The following is a 16,421-nucleotide window of genomic DNA, read 5'->3' as shown; positions in this document are numbered from 1 at the left end:
CTGTGTGCCTTGATCCCTGGGCTCTCCTATGGTCACTGCCGGGTTTTTTTTGGTAATCACCTCCTACCTTCTATGAGAAACCTGACTCCTGCCTGCTCCTGTCGCCTTCTTGCCCTCTCTGGGTCTCCCGGGAAACAACACAGGCAGGTGGAGTCTTGCAGCACAATTGCAGTAAAAGCTCTGACGGCATCCGTTCTCAGGAGCTGAGGAGAATGTGGTATGGTCAACATTCAGAGAGGGTGCCTCGAGGACTTTCTAAATACCTTTATGAGGGAGTATCTGGGTAAAAATTCTCATCTTTCTTATTTTATCCCCGTTTCATTTTATTTCTTCTCTTGAATTCAACCACAGTCCTGACAAACAAGTTTGGGACTTTTTTTGCGCAGGTGTCCCATTTTGTTCAGCAATGTCAGTGATTTGGCTCATACAATGAGAGTTTTGTTGTTTGAACTGTTGGATTATTTGGGAAAACAGATGGATCGCCATCCTCTACCGGCTTAGATCCCCGTTTTGCCACCACACCAAGTCGGAAGGGATGGCCACTCTACTGTCCGACACCACAGCCTAGTGTTAGGACTCTCAGCCCTCCCATAGCCCACTGCCATTAGCTACACTGCGGAGATCCATCTTTGCCTTAGAAAGCCCTCAGACCATCCCCAGATCCCCCACCCCCAGCCCCAAGAAAAGATTAGCCATGACTGAGAGTACAGCTCCTGGGAAGCCCAGCCTTCCTTTATAACCATGGTTAGCAATTGAGCAGCATCTCAGATCTGTCACTGTTACCAAGGATGTTAAAGAAGAACCAGGGAACTTGACTGCACTGGAAAGAAGAGATTCTTCCATCATTCCCTTTAGTCTTCATTGGCTGAGCTGTGCCCGGGCATTTAGGATTTGATCCTTGACCCATCTCCTGCCACGTTCGGTAGGGCCAATGGGCCTGGCCAACTTGTCGCTGTGTCTCAGTGTAAGAGAAGAACCAGTCTGTGTCATGGGCATCTCCTGAAGGATCTCTCCACCCATGTACCCACTGTCCAGCTTATGTGTATAAACCAAGTCGAACTCTCATGCAATGATGGAGGCCACACATTCCATCCTGTAAACTCTTAGAGACAACAGAAGGCTAGAGGAAGGACTTGGACACTCCTGGAAAGCCCCTGGGGGTGAGGCTCCTGTAGCTGCTTATTGTGACTGAAGACACCAAGGCATCCACCCACCCTGAAACAGTGCTTTGTCTCTCCCCTCCATCGAGGCCCAGTTGGCACCTTCCCTTCTCTCCACAGACCTCCAGGACTTCAAGTTGGACGTGCAGCACGTGATTGAAGTGGATGAGGGGAACACAGCAGTCATTGCCTGCCACCTTCCTGAGAGCCACCCGAAAGCCCAGGTCCGGTACAGCGTCAAGCAGGAGTGGCTAGAGGCATCAAGAGGTAAGTGAGCAAGGAGGAGCCCAGAGGCAGAGGCTGGGTGTGGGGAATCTGACCACCTCTGGTTACTGCTTCCCCAACTCCCATCAACATGCCCTCAGGCCTCTCCTCATGCTGGTCAGCTGTCTTCTGCCTTGTTGGTTAGCCCTGTAGGCTCCTAAAGGGAGTGGTTTCCATAATGGAGGTCTTCTGCCCTGTTGAGAGGAATTTCTTCATCCTTTGAGGCTCTGGAAGATGTCACTGAGCTGTCACCATTTGACCAAGGCTGTCAGCACAGAGTTCTTCGTGTGTGTGCTCCCTGCCACCAGGCACACACAGCGAGGTGGCCTCACGAACCCAGCCATCCATGGGGCTGCAGTGTTGTCCCAGTGGGAGATGGAGTTCTTTCCCACACAGCAGAGGAAGCTTTCTGGTGGGACTTGGGGTTTTTCCCTCCCCATCTTCCTAGTAATGCGGCTATCTCAGCTGCCCTATCTTCCTGCTCAGGCCACAGGGTACGTGACAGCTGGGCTAGGAGAGGCCAAGCTGTGGTCCACAGAATGACAGTGAGGAGAGGGGATGTCTCTCAAGATGAAGACAGCTTCTTCCCATAGTTGATCCTTCACTCAAGGCCAAGTAGACCCTGCTTAACTGAACCCACAGTTCAAAATGTATTCCTTTTAGAATATCCTCTAGACACTTCAATATTTCCATTCACTAAGTTTTTCTGATTTAGAAAGGAATATATGTCCCTGTATTCCTGTGAGGAATATATATGTTCACTATAAAAAATACAGAAAGTAATATTTTTGAAAGGGTAAAACCCCTAATCTGCCACTCAGAGATAACCAGAGACTGAGAGAAATAGAGTATTAATCTCCAACATCCCCAGCAGGAGGTTGGCTATACACAGCTTCCACCCCACAGGGGTCGGGTTTTTCCCACTCTTCAGGCATTAACTGAGCTGTGCATACCTGGGGTGGCCCAGTGCTGGGCAGGCACCAGGCTCAGTGAACCTAGATTTCAGAGACACTAGGACCCCCAGGGCAGGCCAGGCCACCAGAAGGCTCTGCACTGATGGCTGGTGCTTTGCCTACCAGGAAGCTAAACACCATCCCAGTCGCTGAGGTATCCAGAAGCCATGAATCTGCTCCTGTTAAAAGAAGCAGAACACATCTGCGGGGCCCTGTCCCCATGGCACCCCTGGTCCCGAAGCAGACAAAGTCTAGCAAACCAGTGATGCAGAAGGGTTTCAGTGACCTTCATGGAGGTAGTGGTGCTTGGGAGTTAGAATACTCCTCCCTGGTTACAGAAATGCAGTGGCAAGGTGGCTCAATGACATGACCCTGACGGAGACTCATGGGAAATTCTAAATTTATTTCCCTCCTTCTTCATGGCTTGCAGGAGTGATCATCTCCTCTCCCAGGTGTACAGCAGGGGCCCCTCAATCCTTACGGTGGCTCGGAGGCGACACATACTACACCATTTTACATATGAGGAGACAGGGTTTGAGAGGTTAATCAGCTTGTCCAAAATCACACTGTGCATGACAGATCCAAAGCTTAAGCCCAGCTGTGGCAGACCCCAAATCTTGCTTCTTTTCCACCTTACTCCCTTGAAAGTATAAAATGTTCTTTCATAGACCTAGGTACAACTCGGGAGACGTTAACGAGCCAGTTTTTCGGCTGATTGGCTAGTTTCATTCTCTGGCATTTCTGTCCCCCTTGATCGGAGGTTTTACAGGGGTGAATAGTATCTTCAGTTTGGGCTTATTGGAATTCAGGTGTACGGCTTATGGTTCTTGCCCTGCCTGCCCACTGGAAACTACTGGCCGCAGTATTCTAGTCCTAACTCACCCCATGTCCCCTTCACCTTGCCCTTTTCTCAGATAACTACCTGATCATGCCGTCGGGAAACCTCCAGATTGTGAATGCGAGCCAGGAGGATGAGGGAATGTACAAGTGTGCCGCCTACAACCCAGTGACCCAGGAAGTGAAAACCTCAGGCTCCAGTGACAGGCTCCGCGTGCGCCGTAAGGGGCAGGGGGGTTGTCTCACTGATGGAAGGGGCTGAGGGGCTGGTCAGGCTGAGACGGGAGGGGATTCGGGGAGCCGGGCACAGGCCATGCTCAAAATCTGTGTTCTGTGAGGTGGCGGTTGGAGCTGTGAGGCTCGGGCCAGTGGGGCATCCAGGACTCAGATACAGTGAGCGTCCTCTCCCCTCTAGCGGCACATGTCCCCTGCCTAGCTCCGGAGGTAGCTGTGCTTGCTGGTCCCTTTCTCCCGCCAACTAGGAGCTCTTCACCATGAGACTTCCAGAGTGGGGATCTGCCGGGTCGTGGCGGCTGGGGCCAGACAGCCCGGTTGTCAGCAGCTTACAGCGCATGCATAGGAAAGACGATGATGCGCCTGTGCCCGTGTGAGGCCACAGGGCCTGTCTGGTGCAAGGCCAGGCCGAGCCTTCACTGCCTGCACCCCTGAAGTGTGCCCATCACCTCCCTCTGGTGACAGTCCACGGAGGCCCACACGTTTCCCCAGTTGTATGAAAACAGCATCTGCCTTTGCCGAGCATTTCCTGGGGGCAGGCACTTTTCTGGGCTTCCTGCTGATTTAGCGGAGGGATGTCTTCATGGAGTCTGGTTTTAGAGGCAACACCAGAGGCAGATGTACTGTGTAGGTAATGAACTCAAACCTCAGCAGTCCCTCCATCATGAGATTTTGTCTGTGTAATTGGGCATTCTGGTTCCTAAAGGGCCCCCCAAGCTCTGTAAGTCTCGGGTCTTATAAAACCCGGATCTGCCCCTGCTTGACACCTAAAGCAGAATCACACAGACCAACGTGGGGTAGGGGCCACTGGAGGGCAAGTGCCGCTTCTCCCCCAGGGCTGGCAAAGGATCACTCTTCCCTTAGCTGAGCGGCCGAGCCGGTAGTTGATGTGCCGTGGGGACTTGGAACACTGTACAGCTAAGGACAGAAATGGTGTCTTTAAACAGTAGGTCCCGTTCAGCTCGGTGAGGTGCTCACACAGTGAGAGATGATGAGCACCGAGACCTCTGAGGATGTGGGGGGTACTGTGGCTCCTTGTCTTCTAGCTCACCCTCCGACTTGGGGTGCACTTGCTGAGTGCAAGCAGAAAAAGTCACTTGCACTCTCTGCCCACCCCCTCATCTTTTTCTGTGCCAACATGCATGGTTATTCATACACACATTGTGTCAGTGCTGCTCTTCCAGTCTATTAGCTCATCTCTCACAATAGCTCTCTGCAGAAGGAGGGCCTTGTTTTTGATAAAGGAACCAAGGAGCAGGGGAACGCCGTCAGTGGCTTCTCTTGATGTAGGTCATAAGCCCCTGAAGAGTTCTTTGATTCCAAGTACATGCTGTCTGGGTCTGCCTTCTGGGGCCTGGCCACCTGAGGCGGGGCAGGGGGGTGGTCCTCTGCACTGAGTCTTGGTCCCACAGGCTGCCCTTCACCTCTCGGCCCCTCCAGGCTCCACTGCCGAGGCTGCTCGCATTATTTACCCCCCCGAGGCCCAGACCATCATCGTCACCAAGGGCCAGAGTCTGATCCTGGAGTGTGTGGCCAGTGGGATCCCACCCCCACGGGTCACCTGGGCCAAGGATGGTTCTAGTGTCGCTGCCTACAACAAGACACGCTTCCTGCTAAGCAACCTTCTCATCGATGCCACCAGTGAGGAGGACTCGGGGACTTACTGCTGCATGGCCGACAACGGGGTTGGGGATCCTGGTGCGGCAGTCATCCTCTATAATGTCCAGGTATTCGGTGAGTGTCTCCTGCAGACTTTCTTCTCTTTGGCCTTCGCTATGGTTGGTGTGGTCTTTCTAGGTTCTCCCAACCCCAAGGCTCAGACAGGGTCAGGGCTTGTGAGAGATCCCATGCCCAGTGAGTAGTGGAGGAGGACAGAGGGAGTTGGGGATGCTTGGACCCCAGGGACTAGGCTACAGGCTTGGCATCCCTCTCTAGTTCTTTCCTGTCGTGACTGACAGAAGAGACACGGGAGACTTTCCTTCCCTCTACCGACAGTCACGGGGAAGGAGGGACCCATTCCTGACTACGGATCCCTCCCCAGCCTATCCGGTCCCAGATGGGAAGACCTCAGCCTTTCTTACCCCTGCTCTGGTTTCCTGGCAGAACCCCCTGAGGTCACCATGGAGCTGTCCCAGCTTGTGATCCCGTGGGGCCAGAGTGCCAAGCTCACCTGTGAGGTGCGTGGGAACCCCCCGCCCTCTGTTCTGTGGCTGAGGAATGCCGTGCCCCTCACCTCCAGCCAGCGCCTCCGACTGTCCCGCAGGGCCCTGCGAGTGGTCAGCGTAGGGCCCGAGGATGAAGGCGTCTACCAGTGCATGGCTGAGAATGAAGTTGGGAGCGCCCATGCCGTGGTCCAGCTGAGGACTGCCAGGCCAGGTGAGTGCAGCCCAGAAGGCTGGAGATCTCAGTTACATTCACAGAGCTCTTCCCTCAACTGAAGTCCAACTTAGAACTCCAGTATATAAAATAGATAAAAGTGGCTTTTAGTTGTAAGTTCAAATTTACATTAACTTTAAAGTCAGAAGTGTACATTTTCACTTGTGAAAGTGATTAATTTTACCATTGTTATTTTTTTTAAGTTTTTTTTTTTTTATTTGTTTGAGAGAAAGGGAGAGTGACCACACATGAGCAAGGGAGGGGCAGAGGGGGAGGAAGAGGGAAATCATCCCAAGCAGGCTCCTCATTGAGCACAGAGCCCAACTCGGGGCTCGATCCCAGGGCCCCAAGATCATGACCTGAGCCAAAACCAAGAGTCGGACACTCAACCAGCTGAGCCACCCATGTGTCCCTTTACTGTTATTTTTTTTTTTTTTTTTTTAGATTTTATTTATTTGACAGAGATCACAAGTAGGCGGGGGGGGGGGGGGAAGCAGGCTCCCTGCTGATCCCAGGACTCTTGAGATCATGACCTGAGCCGAAGGTGGAGGCTTAACCCACTGAGCCACCCAAGCACCCCTACTGTTATAATTTTTTAAATGCTTTTTATTTTGTGGAGTCTGTGGGTCCCTAGCGTTCTATGACATCCAGTTTAACAACCAGGGATCTAGAGTAAAGAAAAGCAAATCTGTCCTTTTCAGCTTGATTGATTTCAATAGGCACCTGTGCTGCCTGAGCGGTTCCTTATGCGCTCAGCACTGGACTAAACATTGGAGGTGGGGGATGCAGAGGAACATAACAAATACACAGCTTCTTCGTGGAGGAGACCAAATTCACTAAGGAAATAATTTGAGAAAAATATGATCACAAACAATGCTGAATCCACACGATCAGATGCCACCTTCTGTGGTTCAGGAGGTCGGGTAAAGGGCAAACTCACAGATTCTGCAGCTGCCTCCTAAAGGAGGTGTTGCTCTCCTGGCCTCTTGGATTCTCAGAGGGGGGTTACAGTCGGCTTCCCACTTCACATGCCAGGCTGCTGCGGTGGAGTAGGGAAAGACTGCATGGTGCTAAGTCCCCACAGGGAAGGCTCATGTCCCCCCACCCCAGCGTAGGTGTAAGGAGGGGGGCACAGCATCCCACAGGAGCCGGCAGGGCTGCCCCAGGTCATGGCAAGAAGCCTGGGCCAGGGCACCAGGCAGCCCATCTCTCTTGGCTGGGCGGTGATACAGTCCCCACTCTTCCCACAGAACCCAACTGTGTGTGGAGTGGGCTGATGGTCACCTCAGGCTCTGAGCTGGGGGCTCTTCCTGGCCCTGCAGGTTTTCTCACTCACTTCTGACTTCTTCCTGGGTACAACAGTTCAGCCCACGACCGGGGAAACCAACATCCCCTTTCTTCTCTTCTCTTTCCTTCTTGGTCCTCCAGGTACAACCCTGAGGCCATGGCGGGATGCTAAACTGGACAGTGCCACCCCTTCCATGTTACCCTCCAGACCCGGAAGCCCTGACCAGATGCTAAGGGGGCACCCAGGGCACCCAAAGCCCCCTACCTCAGAGCAGCCAGCTTCCCCACCATGCCCTGGGGAGAAGGGGCAGGTGGCTCCTGCCGAGGCACCCATCATCCTCAGCTCACCCCGGACCTCCAAGACGGACTCATACGAGCTGGTGTGGCGGCCACGGCATGAGGGTGGCGGCCGGGCGCCGATCCTTTACTACGTGGTGAAGCACCGCAAGGTATGATGCCTGGCATTATGCAGACCTCTCAGACCGGGCAGGGCCTTCTGCCTGCTGGCCATCTCCCTTGAGTTCCTGCGGCCTGGACCGGCAGTCCCCGCTGCTGATCTTGACCTTCTGTCTTCCGTCACTGCACTTTCCTACCACCCCCCAGGAAGGCACTTGTGAGCTGAGGCATGTGGGACCCTAAGAGGCCCAGGAAAAGTCATGCATGCTCCTTCAGGTTCTCTGTGCGCTGGTTTCCCAGAAGTTACCACCACCAGCTTCTCCTCCTGGGCGAGAGTTAACAGTCTCCCTGTTCACCATCACCTGCCCTCCCCCTTCCCTCTGTCATTTGTCGTTGATGATGTTTTTGTTTTTTTTTTTTTAACCAAAGGAAGCTCCATTGGGCACATCCCTGCAGGAACTCCACATGGCAAGCTTGCTCTAGGGCCAGGAAAACAAATATTTGTGAGCAAGCGTTTTCTCTGCGGGCTCTAAAATAGCCTCTCAGTTTCAGGATTCCTCATGGCTCGGCTTTGACAAGCCGGCGTCGGAGCTCAAGCCATGATGTTGCTCAGACCTCAGCTGTTTCTCCTTGACAGACAGAGGCCTATCCAGCTGGGTGTTTTGGGAGCTAGCAGGGAGGGGACTCCTGGCTCTGGCAGGGTGTGGGGACAGCTGGCTAGGCCACCTTCTTTGACACAGTGTCCTGTGAGATGGGACGGGGCTATGGGCTCACCTGATGTTACCCCACAGGGCAGAAGGACATGAGATTTCCTTTAAGAAATGTCCTAGATGAGCATTTCAGTTCATCCCAGATGTGTGCGGCTTTTTCTAAGACCATTAGACAGTAAAAATTATTGTTCTTAAATGGATTTTTTAAATGTTATTTGATATAGGCACCATATCTTATATACTAAAAGTATTTATCAACTGTTCTTCCCCACCAAAACCAAAAAATGAACCCGGCCCTGTGTGGTGGGGTGTGTTGGCTATGCAGTGGGGTTTTCCCCTGTTCTGGATCCCGCCAGCCCCTCACCTTCTGTTCTTTCCCTCTATGACCTCAGCTCAGGACACGTCCAAAGACACACTGACTCTGGCTTGGTGGAAAGATACCGAGGCAAAACTGCCTCCTAGGTGGGGGTTGGGGGCCCATTTTCTCACTGACACTCGCCTGTGGGCCTCTTCACAGCCAGCCAGCAAAGGGCATGAATGTATTTTTTACAAAAAGCTGCATTGTTCTGCTCAGGTTATGGGGCAGGGCTGGCCCTAATCCTTGTTTCCCCTGTAACTAGACACCTCCATCTCAGAACTGTACAAAGAGATCAGGGCAGGCCAAATGCTCACGATCCTCAGGAGACAAGAACCAGCAATGAGAACAAGAATCCTATTTTTCAGGCCAATAGGTGGCCATGAAATGGCTTCACCAAGAGGCAGGCTGGCAAAGGCCACGCGTGGTGATCCGGAAATGCCAGGCCAAGGCTGCATTCACCCCATGTGCGTGTGACAGTGACTAATGACCGTGCTGTTTCTTAGTTTTGTTTTGAGCCCAGTAGCAGTGTGAGGCCAGCACTGGGAGGGCCGAGGGAGAAAGGGGTCCAGGACTGTGAGAGGTCCGTGCCCCCGCTGGGTCTGGCTTCAGTTAGACTCCGGCCTGTGGGGCACTGGGGGCTGCTCAGTAGACACAGCCAAGAGAGACATTATGTCTTGCAAGCCATGCGTTTCTCAAGGGACTTGCAGGTCTACGGATCGTCACACAAGAAAGGATTTTGAAATGAAAAACCAGTGTTTGGGTTGTGTTTACAGCCCATTCTCTTGCAGGAAACTGGGAATCACTCAGCTCATTTTCACTTTTCATGAAGCCAGTTTTACTTCCTGCCGCATCTGCAGAGCCCAGGCTACTGTGTCTGGGTTTCCAGTACCACTGAGGGTTCTCAGTTTGTAAAAACTTCTCCCCTTGGAACAAATCTTGGAAGTCTGACATAAATGAAGCCAGACCATCCCTGTCCCTTGAATAGTAGGTTTTGTTCTAGTTCGGAATATTCTGCTTAGGGATAAGCAGAATTTCCTACCAGCTGTTTAATTCTTGAGCAAACCACAGCTTCAGGTCCCAGCAGACTGTGTGAGTTCTGCACTGTTGACAGTTAAGCCTTTTGTCCTGGAAGGTGGGATAGGGAGATGAAGCAGCCTCTCGGCATCGCTTGTCAGGGAGAAAGCCTGGACTTTTTTCTTTAAAGGGCTAGAAATTTGGGGCCATTAAAGATTAATTCATAATAGTTACAATTCATCTGCAGTCTTTAAGCACAACATAAGGTGTGAGGGCAGGAGCAGAAAGAGGAGGATCCAAATGGCTGCAGCCCACCAAGCGGAGGATGTGGGGCGAGTCTGGAGAAGGGGTCAGGCCTCGCCGGGAACCTATTGTGTGCCAGGTTCAGTGCCTGACACTTTATGTACATCATCTCGTTTAATCTTCAGAGGAAGCCGAGAGCTTTTATTTGACTCCTTTTAGAAATAAAAACCTTAAGGATGAGAGAGGTTAGGAAACTGGCTCAGGGTTACACAGTTGAATTTAGAGATACAATCAGAATTTAAACCCAAGATTTTCTGTCTCCCAGACTTTCTTTCTAGGATGAGTTACATATAGTTATGAACGTTTCCTCTGTAGTCAAGTCATGATTTTTGCGCTCACTAGCAATGTAGTTCTAGGCAAATTACTCCTCTCTCCAAGCCTTAGCATTTGTGAAGCAGGAACAAAACTAGCACCTGTCTCTTGGGCTTTTGTCACGAAAGCTCTTCATAGGGGCTGTGAAGTCCTTGCTTCCATGCTGAGCACACAGTAAGCACTCAGCAACTGAGAGTCCTTCTACTGGTGCTGCTGCTTTTATCCTCCTAATCATCCCCCCAGAATATAAACTGAAGGGACTGTGTTTATTTGGTTTAAGTAGAGCGAGGAGAAAAAAAGTTAAATGTGTAGGTTTTCAGAAATATAGAGAGGTCGTCTTTGGAGAAATTTTCAGCAGCAGGAGGCCTTTCAACCCTCTGCACAGAATTTTCTTTGACAGGATGGTTAGATGAAGGATCATGGAGCCTGTTTCACTGTCCCAGTGAGGAGGGAAGTCCCAGGGCCGGCAGGACCTGTCTGCTCTTGGCAGCACTACCCTCCCCAAACCAGGCCCACTGTCTTTCTTTTCCTCCTGCCCGCTGTTGGACTCCATTCTGCTTTTTCCGCAAACCTCAGCCACCAGCAGCTCTGGGCTGAGATGCCGGTTCTGATACCAGCTACCTTCTCCAGCAGGTCACAAACTCCTCCGACAACTGGACTGTCTCCAGCATAGCGGCCAGCCAGCACCGCCTGACCCTCACCAGACTCGACCCTGGGAGCTTGTACGAAGTGGAGATGGCAGCTTACAACTGTGCAGGCGAAGGCCAGACAGCCATGGTCACCTTCCGAACTGGTAAGGAGCAAACATTGCCCCCAGCTTGGGGTTTTGTGGGCCTGAGCAAATCTTGTGAGGCCCAGGATGGAAGTCCCGCTCACCTTGACCCAGTTATTCACCTTGAACTTTACCTTCCTTTCAGCTGTTGCTTCCCTATGGTTTATGAGCCCAGGTTGAGGTCCTGTGTCTCATCAGAAGACCTGCCAGCTGGTCTCTCTGACCACTGCCCACCCTCCCCAGCCAGAACACACATGTACACACACACACACACACACACACAGGGGCCAAATGTAGTACCAGGATGGTTAGACACCCTGCCTTCCCCCGCTGCCCCCCCAGCTGAAAGAACTCTCTGGAAAGGGAGACCCAATATATCCTCCCCCACCTGCTGGTTTCAATCCATCTCCATCCAGGACGGCGGCCCAAACCTGAAATCATGGCCAGCAAGGAGCAACAGATCCAGAGAGATGATCCTGGAGCCAGCCCCCAGAGCAGCAGCCAGCCAGACCATGGCCGCCTCTCTCGTAAGCCCCCAGCAGCTCAGAGGGGCGGGAGGGAGCAGGAGTCAGAACTGGAACCAGGTCCACTGCCTTAGAAGGCTCATGGCTGCAGGTGGAATGGGGTCTTGTTCTGTGGGTCTGGGAAGCCTTACGATATTTTCCTGGCATCTCCCCAGCCAACCCTATTAAGAAAACATAGATTGGAGTTTTTCAAATAAAACATGGTAGTTTGACATGTGGGTGGGGGAAATGCTAACCTTGTGGGTCCAGGCAGCACAGAGGAGACAGCCACAGACTCTGGGCCCTCCGCAGTCTGACACTGCAGAAGCATGGTTCTAGGGACCCTGGCTTAAGGGCTTCTTCTGGGAGAAGGTGACCCAGGTGGTTCTGGAAGACCGGATATGACAACCAGAGGGAGAGGAATGGGGGAAGAATAGGCCCCAGTCAGGAACAGGCCAAGTTCAGTTGCAATGCAACCAGCTTACCGTATCCCTTCTGCTTCCTTCATCCCTCACATCTTGGTTTCTCCAGCCCCAGAAGCTCCTGACAGGCCCACTATCTCCATGGCCTCTGAGACATCAGTGTATGTGACCTGGATTCCCCGTGGGAATGGTGGCTTCCCAATCCAGTCCTTCCGTGTGGAGTACAAGAAGCTAAAGAAGGTGGGGGACTGGATTCTGGCCACCAGTGCCATCCCTCCTTCCCGGCTCTCGGTGGAGATCACTGGCCTAGAGAAAGGTAAGGGTCTGGCCACTATCACCTGGTCTCCCAGCCGTCCCCGACCCCTCGGAGGACAGTTGGAACTTTGGAGGCTCTTCTTTCTGCTGGTCTGCCATCTGCCATCTTGCTTATGTGGATGCCCTTAGTAGTGTCCCCTCCATCCTACAAACCCTTCCTTATCCTCCTCCTCTTCTGCAAGAGGTCCATAGGTAGCCCTTCTGTGGCTCCTTTCTGAAGAAGATGGGAGTTCTTGTGTCTTTGGGACACTTGCATTTGGGGAAGGGCTACCCAAAAGATCCCTCTAGGCTCTGGGTGTGCTGGGTGGGAGTGGGTCACAAGTGTTCTCTAGCTCCTGGGTTCAAGTGAGTCTCTCTTACCAGGCACCTCCTACAAGTTCCGGGTCAGGGCTCTGAACATGCTGGGGGAGAGTGAGCCCAGCGCCCCCTCCCGGCCATATGTGGTGTCAAGCTATAGTGGCCGTGTGTACGAAAGGCCTGTGGCAGGCCCTTACATCACCTTCACGGATGCTGTCAATGAGACCACTATCATGCTCAAGTGGATGGTAAGTAGCCTCACACAGAGTGCAGCGGGGAGACAGGGTTGAGTTTCATGATGACAGGAGCTGGCTTTGCAGCAGGAGCAGGAAGGAATCTTCTGTCCTTCTTCTAAAATCCTTCCCTTTAGATGGCCACCCCCCAAGTCCCCCACAGCTGGGAATTTAGCCTGAGAGCCTCATCCTTATAGTATTCAGGCAGGTTCAGAGGGGACTTACGTCTTTGGAGAAGTGGCTGTTTCTGGTGTCCAAGAGCTGGGGGACCTTTAGGCTAAATAACAGGTGATCTTACAGCCTTCCCCCAGAAAGCCTTGGAGATATCAGCAGAAGTATTTTCCAGGCTCCCTCGGTGAATTTTTAAACTCTAGGCTGGACTAAAATTTCTATTCACATGAGGTCTCTGATCCCTGGTCAGCTCGTTTTTTCTCTATTCCCTGTAGTATATTCCAGCAAGTAACAACAACACCCCAATCCATGGCTTTTATATCTATTATCGACCCACAGACAGTGACAATGATAGTGACTACAAGAAGGATATGGTGGAAGGTAAGAAGCACTTTGGGTGAGACAGTTTTCTCTGGTGGCAGGGGGGCTTCTGTGCTGCTGCAAGTATAAAACCTGGGCTGGTGGGACACAGAGCATCTGTGCACATATCATGGACCCGTGCCACACCTGGGGTCATCGAGATCATCAGCCCACGTGCTTCCTTTCCTCCGGAGCTCCTCTGCCCCAGGGTGCCCTGCTGCCTTCACAGCACCAGCCCAGACACACACCCCTGTCTGAGTCTGACCGTGACTGGTTCCAGGCAGACCAGATGCCCAGCACTACATGTGACTTTCTGGCCATCTTTTCCAGGGGACCGATACTGGCACTCCATCAGCCACCTGCAGCCCGAGACCTCCTACGACATCAAGATGCAGTGCTTCAACGAGGGTGGGGAGAGTGAGTTCAGCAATGTGATGATCTGTGAAACCAAAGGTGATTCTCTTTAGGCGCTCTGCTCCCCTCTTGCTATTTCTAGCCAGCTAGGACCAAGTCTCTGTTGCATGTGACAGGCTGGTAGCTCTTCCTCATGAAGACTCCTTATTTTCTAAGTACTCCTAAATGTTATCACTTTTAACCCTTCTGTTCATTTGCCTGGGCCTCAAGTATGAATAGGGCTGCCATCCTGATGGCTTCAAGGAACTGGGGAATTAACTCATACAAGAGGAGCTCAATACCCACCCTTAAGGTCAGAACGTTCTATAAACACTATAGTCCTATAACATTTGGTACTTATGTTGTTGGTTTACTAAATTTAACTACAACGCCATTAGCTAGGAAAGAAACTGAACAAGTTCACTTAGCCAGTTAGGGGTGGAGCTCACCTTGGGCCAAGTTCATCTAACTACAGGCGAGGATTCTTTCTCTGCACTGAAACATGTTAAACATCTCCACATAATAATTTGTTAATATTTGCACATTGGTCGAGTGGAGAGATACCACCGTCTCAATTTTGCAAATACAGAAAATATATAACGCAGGGATATTGCAAAAAACAGAATCAGAAGAGGATCACAAAGGAGTAGGAATGGAGACAAGAAAAGAATCCATTTTCCCAACATTGGCAACATTGTCCTCTAGCTTTGCACTGCTTTCCTTCCCCTATTCAACAAATGCCCAGTGCCTCCTGTGTGCACTCCCTGCTGGCTTCCAGCCTGTGCAGTGAAGGGAGAGGGCAGATACTGTGTGGCCACAAGTCCTGCAGCCAGTGACACAGGGAGTGCCCGGGGCAAAGAGCAGAGGCTTCACACTGGGCCGGGAGGCTTGAATCCTCAGGCTGGACAGAGCGGGACTAGTCTGAGGGGCAGGGCCAGCCTGCATACTGCCAGGTGACGAGAGGGTATGGCATCTAGGAGGAGGACGAGAGAGGGAGTGCTCAGGGAAGGGCCCAGGTGATCCGGGGCATTGGATCATGGAGGACTCTGTGAGGTCGAGAGAGCTAACGGGCATCCCTGCAGGTGTGGGCTGCTGTGGGGGAGAGTGCGGCGCTGTAAAGTACAGGCGAAGAGAGGATTGAGTTAGAGTCTGTCCTGAGGTCATGTGGGTAGGACCAGGGACCACTCGCACTTTGGGGCCAGGGGGGACTAAGGGGAGTTCAAAGTGAAATGAACCATGACGTGTCTAGCACAGTGTGCGTGGATAACGTTGCCGTTTATTGAAATGGGGAAGCCAGAAGAGAAGCAGAGCCCGGCACAAAGAAGGGACAAGGGGAAGCCACTCGGAGACTTCCTGGGGCTGGTTCTTCTGAGCCTCTGAGAGAGAAGCAGATCCCCTGGTTGGGGAGGGCCCCGGGCACAGGGACTTGGCAGCCATCAGGACACAGGACAGAGTATGGAGAGTGTGGCCTGAGAGGGACAAGGAGGGCTTCCAGTTCTGAGGAAAAAACAGAAAAACACAAGCAACAGCCCGCAGAGAGGTAGTAGAAATCACCAGGTGTGCTGTCAGAGTCGAGAGGAGGACGCTGTGAGGGGGAGTTCACGAGTCAGACCCAGCCTGCTACCACATGATCCAGAGGACAAGTTGCCATCTTGTCAGAGACTTGGTGTTTCCCAGTTACTGTCCGTCCTAGAGAGTCCCCCTGCCTCCATCTCCCTGCTCTGCAGCCAGACTGAGACCAGGATTTTGCATCCCTTATCTGCCCGGGAATAGCAAATCCATGGGTAAATTCGGCCATTCCCAAGATTTTCTTCCCGAAGCTCACTGGCTCTTCTCTTGAGAAAAACCCTACACCTCTCCTGCCCAGAAGACCCAGTCTGACACTAGTGCTTGGCCCACAAATAGCTCAGGTTGTATATTGAAATAGAAGGCCGCATTCTCTTCAGCAATACCAAATCTCCCATCAGAGGCCAGTTTCATGCTGAGCTTGGACACCACACTCATCTGATACAGAGTTCTGAGGCACGGCCTTGTGAGTTTGGCCCCATTTCCTACTCCCATGGAATCCGGTTTATTGCTGGTGCTGTTTTTTGTTGTGAGGGAAATATCAAATGATGGTGAAGTGAGTTTTGTCCACAATTACAGCTCGGAAGTCTTCTGGTCAGCCCGGTCGGCTCCCACCCCTAACTCTGGCCCCACCTCAGCTGCCACCCCCAGAAACTGCAGAGCGGCCCATGGGCACTGGGGCCATGGTGGCGCGCTCCAGCGACCTGCCCTACCTGATTGTTGGGGTCGTCCTAGGCTCCATCGTCCTCATCATTGTCGCCTTCATCCCCTTCTGTTTGTGGAGGGCCTGGTCTAAGCAAAGTGAGTGAGTAACCACCTCCCCACCCCCTGCCCCAGCACCTCAGGGAAGGAGCCTCGGGAAGGGAGGAGGCTCCCTTCACATTCAGAAAAGTGTGAGCTCCTGGTGTCCCACAGGGCTCAGAGAGATAAAAATATGCCAAGCCTGGGCCCTTTCCTCTCAGTACCTGACCTTGGCAGATAGAAAGTATGCAGTGGAAAGGGCCTGTCCTCTCTGCGTCTCTGGAACTCAGTACTTATCTGGTTTCAACTCTTTTTCATGTCTGAAGCTGCTGCTCTGACCACAAGTTCATGTTGAACGTGAACCCCCCCCCCCCCAACCAACTGATTCTTTGGTTTGCAGATGCCTTGAGCTCCCCCTCTTCGCCTATTACCACCTATTTCTGC

At 52.4% G+C, this 16,421-nt stretch overlaps 1 protein-coding gene across 4 annotated transcripts in view; it reads left to right on the top strand.

Annotated features, from left to right (window-relative positions):
- Positions 1-16,421, top strand: part of BOC (BOC cell adhesion associated, oncogene regulated) — a 67,527-nt gene that overhangs the window by 47,785 nt on the left and 3,321 nt on the right. For 2 of the 4 annotated variants that reach the window (XM_059391965.1, XM_059391962.1), the window contains 12 exons: positions 1,281-1,427; positions 3,292-3,435; positions 4,889-5,182; positions 5,552-5,824; positions 7,253-7,560; positions 10,835-10,997; positions 11,393-11,503; positions 12,011-12,217; positions 12,580-12,761; positions 13,193-13,298; positions 13,608-13,730; positions 15,816-16,037. In XM_059391965.1, coding sequence (XP_059247948.1) covers positions 1,281-1,427; positions 3,292-3,435; positions 4,889-5,182; positions 5,552-5,824; positions 7,253-7,560; positions 10,835-10,997; positions 11,393-11,503; positions 12,011-12,217; positions 12,580-12,761; positions 13,193-13,298; positions 13,608-13,730; positions 15,816-16,037 — 2,280 coding nt within the window. The remainder of the gene's footprint in view (positions 1-1,280; positions 1,428-3,291; positions 3,436-4,888; positions 5,183-5,551; positions 5,825-7,252; positions 7,561-10,834; positions 10,998-11,392; positions 11,504-12,010; positions 12,218-12,579; positions 12,762-13,192; positions 13,299-13,607; positions 13,731-15,815; positions 16,038-16,421) is intronic. The other 2 variants (XM_059391963.1, XM_059391964.1) reach the window with 2 other exon arrangements.

The sequence above is a fragment of the Mustela nigripes genome, chromosome 2 (genome assembly GCF_022355385.1).
Source record: "Mustela nigripes isolate SB6536 chromosome 2, MUSNIG.SB6536, whole genome shotgun sequence".
Classification (NCBI taxonomy): Eukaryota; Metazoa; Chordata; class Mammalia; order Carnivora; family Mustelidae; genus Mustela; species Mustela nigripes.
The sequence above is the reverse complement of the archived record's forward strand: the minus strand, read 5'-3'. Positions and strand labels throughout refer to the sequence as shown.